The following is an 8,634-nucleotide window of genomic DNA, read 5'->3' on the forward strand; positions in this document are numbered from 1 at the left end:
CTCATAAGGGGTAGAATGGATGAAATGGGCTTAATGATAGAGATCACATGTTAATAAGGACTTGATCTGATTCCAGGGTGGTGAGCAGAGGGCCTGTGGTTTGTTTCATTTGGACGCTATACCTCAGGCACCTAGGCCGGGGGGTAGGGGGGCGTCAGCTGTGACACACCATTATTCTTTCATTCATTCTGTGGGCGTTTAATTCTATTTCCACATCTGCTGCCAAAGGTGTGGCTCTCTCGTCACCAGGTTTCTTGAGTGACAGAAATCTCACTGGCAATAAAGGGACAGAGCTTACATTGCTCCAGTCACAGACAGGATCTCAGCAGAAACCTAGGAAGATCTCTCTGTGTCTTCTCAGAGAGCAGCACGTGGGTCTGACTCTTCCTGGGTGACAGCGCTGTATCAGCAGTTTGGAGACAGACAAGCCAGGGCCTGACCCTAAGGAGCACCTGCTTCTGAAGCTGGTGAGTGATTTGCCAGCCACTTACTGTTCTCTCCCTGTCTGTCTGTCTGTCTGTCTGTCTGTCTGTCTGTCTCTCTCTCTCTCTCTCTCTCTCTCTCTCTCTCTCTCTCTCTCTCTCTCTGTCTCTCTGTCTCTCTCTCTCTCTCTCTCTCTCTCTCTCTCTCTCTCTCTCTCTCTCTCTCTCTCTCTCTCCTCCTTCCCTTCCTCCCTCCTTCCTCCTCTGCTCTGACAGAACTGAAGAAATTTCCATCCATTCTTCCATCTGTCCACACAGACCTTTTCTCATCTGTTCACTTGTTTGTTATTTGTTTGCTCAACACATTCTCCTCAGCACTGCCTCTCCACCCACACTGTCAGCCCTGATGGAGACACAGATAAAGGCATCAGGCTTTGGTCATGAAAACGGAGCTCAGCTGCCAGTTCAACCACAGGAGTAAGAATCAGGAAACCCTGCTGCTTCCTGTTCATGTCATTTCTTTGTTCTAGCCTAAGGAATCTAATAGTTTATATCATGTATGAAGTACAAGATATTTCTGGTAAAATTTGTTTTACCTTTCAATACATCTGTCTTACTATTTTCTTTACATGCATTGACATGAATGAAGATGATTAATGCAATATTCAATGAGTAGTTTGCAAAAAACACACAAACTGTTGTAATGGAAGTATAAACAGGCAGAGAAGGGAGCGGCACCCAAGAGGCCAGTAAGGATCATGAAGCCTACCTTCCTTTGCCTTTACTTTTCAATTGTTTAGTGCTATTCCCAGGTCCTACCTTTCCAAGTGCAAATAACCGAATCTCAGAGAGGGAGTAAGATACTTAAATTCTTGAGTGACAGGGGTGTAATGGGAGTCTGCTGTGTCTGGGTTCAGAGCTGGGTTCCCATCACTTCCACTGTCACAGCATTTGGCTCCTCTTTGTGTGTGTGTGGAGGGGTGGGGTTCTTTGTAGGAGAGAAAGAGAGTTGATGCTTGTATCTGTCATACACAAGGGCAAGAAGAAGGTCTATTTGATGTAATGTCTTCCCCATGCTTAATATACATAAACTTTCAAGAGACATGTCCTTGATCAGTGGAATAGTGGAGAGTCAGATGTGTAAGTGGGAAGATGGCTAGGCATAAGGACAACTAATAGATTGATGGTTGGTGAATAAATGAATGGATGGATGATCATTTGATGGGCGAAAGGAGGGTAACTGAAGGGATGAGTGCATGATGGATGGATGGATGGATGGATGGATAAGTAAATGTTTAGAAAGTGATGGGTGGGTTCATGAATGGATGTAGAAACGAGTAGATGGCTGGATGGTGGATGGGTGAGTGGATTGGTAGGAAGGTAGGTAGGCAGGTAGGTAGGTAGGTAGGTAGAATATACAATGGAGAGAAGGCATAGCAGACATTATGGCACTCCAATCATAGGAAGAATTCCATTCTGATATACAGGTGTCAGGAAAGGCCCAGGGCATGCCAGACATCCTTGAGTGCAGGGCTGGACTCGAGAGGAGGATGAATTCTGCTGGCAGATGCTCAGTCCCAAGGCAAAGAGGGGGAGCTAGGTTAATCTCTTCAGATGAGAGACTCACCAGGACAGAATCAAGCCAGCCCTCATTTTGATGGAATTCTCAGGCTTTTTTTTTTTTTTAAGATTTATTTATTTATTATGTATACAGTGTTCTGCCTGCATGTATGTCTACAGGCCAGAAGAGGACACCAGATCTCATTACAGATGGCTGTGAGCCACCATGTGGTTGCTGGGAATTGAACTCAGGACCTCTGGAAGAGCAGCTAGTGTTCTTAACCTCTGAGCCATCTCTCTAGCCCTGGAATTCTCAGTTTTAGCTGATCCTGAATCCTCCCCAGCCAGTCATCCCTTGGTATAATAGTGGGGTGGTTGAACTGTTTGGAAACCTGCCCCAACACAGGCAGGAGAATGTTCTAGAGGAAGGAAGTGGGGTCCTAAAGAGAGCCTTCTTTTCTTTTCTTTCTTTCACCCACCCTATTCTGGGTTTTTGAAACAGGGTTTCTCTATGTAACTACCCTGGCTGTCCTGGAACTCGCTCTGTAAACCAGGCTGTCCTTGAACTCATAGTGATCTGCCTGCCCATGCCTCTGGAATGCTGGGATTAAAGGCAAGAGATGCCCTTTTTGATGGACCTAGAATAACACGGATGAAAGACTCCACCATACTGCAACTCTAGAAAACATGCTCCAGGCTCTATATAGTCCTTGCCCAGGTCTGACCATGCAGTAACTTTCCTAATCAGTCTCAATAGCCCACAGCAGACAAATCAACCTGCCACCTGATCCCCTCAGCGTTCCTGTGGAGACTTTCTACCTATCTTATCTTGACCTCCAGAACAAGACAACGGTGCTGAAATCTGGACTTGGAATTGAGGAGAGATGAGCAACCCTCAGCCCTTAGAGGAGGTGGGTGAGGGCACAGAAAGGATGGGGATGTGGGAAAGCAGTGAGAAACTTAATGCTTCAGAAAGAATAGAAAGGATGACAAAAAAGAGAGCCAGAGGTGGAATCCAAACTGGAGAAGGGAAAGGAACCCAGTGACATCTGTCTCCAAGACCTAAGCTCTTATCATTTTGGCTCTCAGTCAACAGCTTCTCTTCAAAAAAGAAAATCTGACCCTCAGTACCATCCCTTCTCAGACAGCATAAGATAGGAACCCAGTCACAGCTTTAGACAGTCTGAGACCTCTGCAACTGAGCAAGAAATGAAGAAATCATCAGAGCACCCCAAACCTTGGCGACTTGTTTGAAGGTTCTCAAGGGAAGGCAGCTGCTCACTCACTTTTTGTGTTTTTTGGTTTTTGGGGATTTTTTGGTTTGTTTTTTGTTTTGTTTTGTTTTGTTTTGTTAGTTTGCTTTGTTTGGGAGGGGTTGGGTTTTTTGTTTGTTTGTTTGTTTTTCGAGACAGGGTTTCTTTGTGTAGCTTTGGCGCCTTTCCTGGATCTCACTCTGCAGACCAGGCTGGCCTAGAACTCCCAGAGATCTGTCTGCCTCTGCCTCCCAAGTGCTGGCATTGAAGGCGTGCGCCACCACGGGGCTACTCACTCACTTTTGACCTAAGTGTCAATCAGGGAAGACCTTCCTCTTTGACTGAGTGCACAGTTTCAGGAAAGACACACATAGCATAGTGAGGGAGGAAGGGAACATCTACTGAGCCAGCCAGATCAGCTTAATCAACCCCTGGAAGTCAACGGGGTGACAGATGTCACAGTCAGATCGCACCGTGACTTCCTCAGAGCTCCGTCTGGAAGGACCAGGAGAGAGTCGAGCCCACCAGATGTGACCCCTGAAGGTGACCTTCAAAATCCCTCTCACCCCTACCCCTACAAGCATGCATTCATTTATATCTGCAAACCGAGTTTAGGCTCAAGGTCAAGCTGTCGTACTTAGATGATGAAAATGGTGGATACCCAGGTGAATTTGAATTCCACATTAGTAACAAATGGTTTTGTTACTAATATCCAAACCCATGAAATATTTGGGAAATGCTTACACTATATATTTATTTGGTTTGTTATTGTTGTTCATATTTTTATTATTTGAGAATTTCACACATGTATAATATACACCCCTATTCCTCCCCCAACTCCCATCATTTTCTCCCCAACATGTCCCCTCCCAACTTCATGTTTTCTTTTTGCATGTAATAACTCCACTGCGTCTAATTAATGCTGCCCATATGCTCATGGGTATGGAACCACCAGTGTGTTTCCTATGCTGGGATGGATGCATCCATACTTACTTGTTTTTTATCCGAGTGTCAGGGGCTGGGGATATGGCTCAGTAGTAGAGCATGGGTCTAGTACAGGCAAGGCCTTGGGTTCAACCCAGTACCACAGAGACAAACTTTGAAGTGAAGTTTGAGTGCCACAGGTACCTTTTGTTTTAGCTGCCAACCCTAACCTTAGGCTTCATTGCACTGTTGTCCTCTTCCTCTGTCTATCTGCCCTAGGAAAAATATGATATGTCGGGCTCCCGTCTGTCCCTGACACTGTGTGTCACCAAAGCCCGGGAGGGTTCTGAGGAAGACATGGATGCCCTGAAACGCATGTTCCATCACCTAAATTTTGAAAGCACCATGAAGTCAGACCCCACTGCTGAGGTATTGAGTTGCCAGCTCCAGGGCAGGAGGAAAGGGGGCTAAACCAGAAAGGTAGCTTTGGGGCAACTGTCTGAGCCTGCTCTTTCCTCTTCCTCCAAGCAATTCCTGGAAGAGTTGGACAAATTTCAGCAGACCATAGATAATTGGGAAGAGCCTGTCAGCTGTGCCTTTGTTGTGCTCATGGCACATGGCGAGGAAGGCCTCCTCAAGGGAGAAGATGATAAGATGGTCAGGCTGGAGGACCTTTTTGAGGTCTTGAACAACAAGAACTGCAAGGCCCTGAGAGGCAAGCCGAAAGTGTACATCATTCAGGCCTGCAGAGGAGGTGAGGACTGGAACACAGCATCCTTATTCTTTAATGAAAAGGTATTAAGACAGAGTCTCACTATGTATCCCAGGCTAACCTGCAATTCATTACATAGTCCGTGCTGGCCTCAAATTTATGATCTTCCTGCCTTGGTTTTCCAAGTGCTGAGATTATAGGCTTGCATCATCATGCTCAGCTGAGTATGTATTTTTAAGATTTATTTTATCTTCAGTTGTGCGTATGTGTGTGTCTCTATATGTAAGTATGTGCATATGTGACTTTGGGTAGCTGAGGAAGCCAAAAAGGGATGCAGCTCCCTGCAGCTGGAGCTACATGGGTCCTAGGAACTGGTTTTTTAGTCCTCTACAAGGGCAATAAATGCTCTTAACCACAGAGCCATCTCTCCAGCCAAGAGTCTGTTTTTCATCCAGGCTGGTCCCAGACTCAGGGCCCCAGCTGAACCCAGTATGTCCCCAGACTGCTTTACAATCTTCTCTTTGCCCCATTTTCCTCCCTGACTTTTCAAACCCCACTCCCCTTGCTTTTAGAGCACAGAGACCTTGGTGAAGAAATGGATGGAGATCAGGTTGCTGTGATCAGGAAGAGCCATCCCCAAACCATCCCAACCTATACAGATACCATTCACATCTACTCCACAGTAGAGGGTATGAGTGCTCACCTGACCCAAGGTGGCAGATACTCCCTCCTTTGCCCCATGACTAGCACCCCTGATCCCTGAACTTCTCCTTTAGGAAGGGATCCTCTTCCAGGGTCCCCTCCACTCTCTGAAGACTTCTCCAAACTTCTTTCTCTGACCTTCGCAGGGCACCTCTCCTATAGACATGAGGATGAAGGCTCTGGCTTCATACAGACCCTGACAGATGTGTTCATAAACAAAAAGGGGCCTATCACCGTGCTGCTGGAAGAGGTGAGTCAGATGAGTCATCTGGGACCCCCACCCAGGCTCAGCTCCTCCTAACTTTTCCCCATGCTCTCATCTCCATGCAAACTTATTGGGACCCCGAAGCTCACATGTGTGGGAATGGTTTTGTAGAGTTCACTTTTTTTTCCATTTTCATGTATTTATTTGTGTGTAGTATGCATGTGTGAAGGCACAGGTAGGGAGGGGTGGGTGGGTGTACATGTATGTTTGTGCAGGCAGAGGCTTAGAGAGTCTATCTATTGCTGAAGTACTAATTCAACAAGAGACCCCACCTCAATAAAACATGGAAGAAGACACCCCAATGTCACCTCTCTCAGACAACTGTCACATGCATGACAGGAACATATATACCATACAGACACACACACAAACGAGCTAACCAATGGTTCTGTAGAAACTATGGAATACTAGAGGACAATTAATGTCTCAAGACATGGATGCCCACCTGTCCTCCTCAGAAGCCCCATGTTCTCCTTACACCAAGCCTCCCCGGCAGCTGAGTCCCTGAAGCTGACCACACCTGTTGTTGCAGATAACCCGGCGTATGGCAGAAACGGAGGTGATTCAAGAAGGGAAGCCAAGGAAAGTGAACCCCGAGGTCCAAAGCACCCTCCGGAAGCAACTCTTTCTGCAGTAAAAACAAAGGGCAGTGACAGCTCTCCCGCGGTGCTCTCTGCCCCCACAGATGTTCAGTGACAGCAACAACACCTCAAAGATTGTTACTGGATTCCTCGTTCATCACATCCCTTTATCCATGCCTGGTTTTAAAACAAGCCAGCCACAATAGAGCGTGTATTAATGGCGGCAACATTAACATCACCTTCCTCAGGCTGGACTCCCTACATCTGGACTCCCACAGCCTCAGATTGCCTTCATGTAGCTAACTTTCTGCTCCTTTGCCTCACTGAGCTTCTTCCTCCTGTGACTCATACGAAAATACATAAAATGTCATTCCTACTTCAGAGGGAGGAGCTTTCTGAACAATTACTAGAAATTCCTAATAACCTGCAGCTAAGGTCACCACTGTGGGATTTAGGTACTAGGCTGGAAGATAGACCAGCCATATTGTCTTTTAAGTATATGGTTCATGGTTTTATGGCCGCATCTGTCATTGTAAAAACTCACAGTTTAAGACGGGCCTTTTCAACCTGGCAGTGATGATACACACCTTTAATCCCAGCACTCTGGAGACAAAGGCAGGTGGATCTCTGTGAGTTCAAGGCCAGCCTGGACTACACAGCGAGTTCCGGGGCTCCACAAAGAAACCATGTTTCAAAAAGAAAAAAGATTTATCTTTTCTTTCTAGTCCCTCTTCCCAGCCTTGCCTGACTTCCTCCCCCTCTTGACCTTGCCTGGGAATTCTGGCCATGGTCCATAAACTCCTCACATCCCTCTAATTGACTTTGAAATGGCTTTTGCACCTGTCTCTCTTCTCTTCCTCAACACCCTCAGGGCTCAGCCTGGATGATCTCAACTATACTGCAGAACTGAGAATCCTTCTTCATCTCTCTGCACAACCTGTGGGAGCATTCTCTCTGGAACACTCTAAAAGATACAATGGGCCCTGTTGTTTAGAGACCAAAGATATTTAGATATCACATCCAGGTTTCTTGTGCTTGGTTTACAGTTTATCATTCTGGGGAAGTCAAGGCAGGAAGGGCAGAGCTGGTTACACCACAGAATAAACATTCTTATTCAAAACCAAAGAACCAGAGCATGAAACAATCATGCCAAAATAAACTCCTGGGCCATAGAGGATCTGAATAGTCCCTCCTCCCCTCCAGCCAGTAACCTTCTTCCTCTGAAGGGCCTGTCCCAGTGAAGGAGGTACCAGGAGAGTGATGTTAACCTCTTCGACGATTGCAGAGGCTTCTTCAGGCCCAGCATGACCAACACACAGATTCTTAGACAAAATATCTACAAAAAGCCTCTGCTCCTGATACATCTTTGCTCCTCTCCAAAACCCCAGGAGCTAGGCTTCAATTGTCTAAGTAACCACGAAACGACCTATTAGCTCTGTTTCCAGGACTCCAGTGTACCCAAAGCTTTCACATTCTTCCCACAAAGTCTGTCCAAAGCATAGAAGCCTCATGGTGAGGTCTATCACAGCAATGACCCCGCTTCCTTGGAACTGATTTCTCTGAAGGAGGTGTCTCTGGATGCCTCAAGGAGACACAAGGAACACTGTTATTTTAGAGACCAAAGTCAAACCCCACGTCCATGTCTTTGGATTTTTGTGATCCCACCCAATCAGATAAATTCATCTCCTCTGCTGGGGATTCATTCTCCCAGAAATTCTAGCATCCTCTCTCTCCCCTCTGCCTCCATGCCTTTGCCCATCTCGCCATCTCTCCAAGCTTAGGACTCCCGTGTGTCTTCCCCGTCCCCTTCATCCTTTCTTCCACCGCCTCCCCTCACCACGTACACACTCCTACACTCCTAGCTTACGCTGCCTCTTACCCATGAGGAAGTGCTGCCATCCCCTTTACTGGAGGACAGGAAGCAATCTTTGATTGGTGTAATGAGTAGTCAATAAACAGCTGTCAAACTCGGCAAGAAATGTGTTGGTATCTTTGCTCAGAGTCTAACTTGTGGGAAAAATAGAAGGTGTTGTACATGTGATTTCTCCCCCCCCCCCCATGGCTAGCTGCTTCTTGTGTGTGTGTACCATAAGCAGAGAATCAAGACCTGTCTCTTACATACAAGTATATGTGTTAGGATTTATAGGATTACAGGTCACACTTCAGTGCCAGATGGCTATATTTTCAACATCCAGAATGTTTCCAAAGGAATATC

General features: G+C 46.4%; 1 protein-coding gene across 1 annotated transcript; it reads left to right on the top strand.

The window, feature by feature from the left end:
* Nucleotides 1-2,866: 2,866 nt before the first annotated feature.
* Casp14 (caspase 14) lies at nt 2,867-6,475 on the top strand. The gene is made up of 6 exons (XM_036170347.1): nt 2,867-2,893; nt 4,439-4,588; nt 4,688-4,913; nt 5,444-5,560; nt 5,720-5,823; nt 6,371-6,475. Exons 1-6 carry the CDS (start codon nt 2,867-2,869, stop codon nt 6,473-6,475), a joined length of 729 nt encoding a protein of 242 aa, XP_036026240.1.
* The last annotated feature ends 2,159 nt before the right edge of the window (nt 6,476-8,634 follow it).

The sequence above is a fragment of the Onychomys torridus genome, chromosome 21 (genome assembly GCF_903995425.1).
Source record: "Onychomys torridus chromosome 21, mOncTor1.1, whole genome shotgun sequence".
Lineage (NCBI taxonomy): Eukaryota > Metazoa > Chordata > Mammalia > Rodentia > Cricetidae > Onychomys > Onychomys torridus.

Bases quoted from the DNA above. Each gene is read 5' to 3' on its own strand.
- Casp14 (XM_036170347.1), top strand. From the start codon at position 2,867: ATGAGCAACCCTCAGCCCTTAGAGGAG. The intron at 4,589-4,687 runs GTATTGAGTTGC...TCTTCCTCCAAG, and splicing joins AGTCAGACCCCACTGCTGAG to CAATTCCTGGAAGAGTTGGA. The intron at 5,561-5,719 runs GTATGAGTGCTC...TGACCTTCGCAG, and splicing joins CATCTACTCCACAGTAGAGG to GGCACCTCTCCTATAGACAT.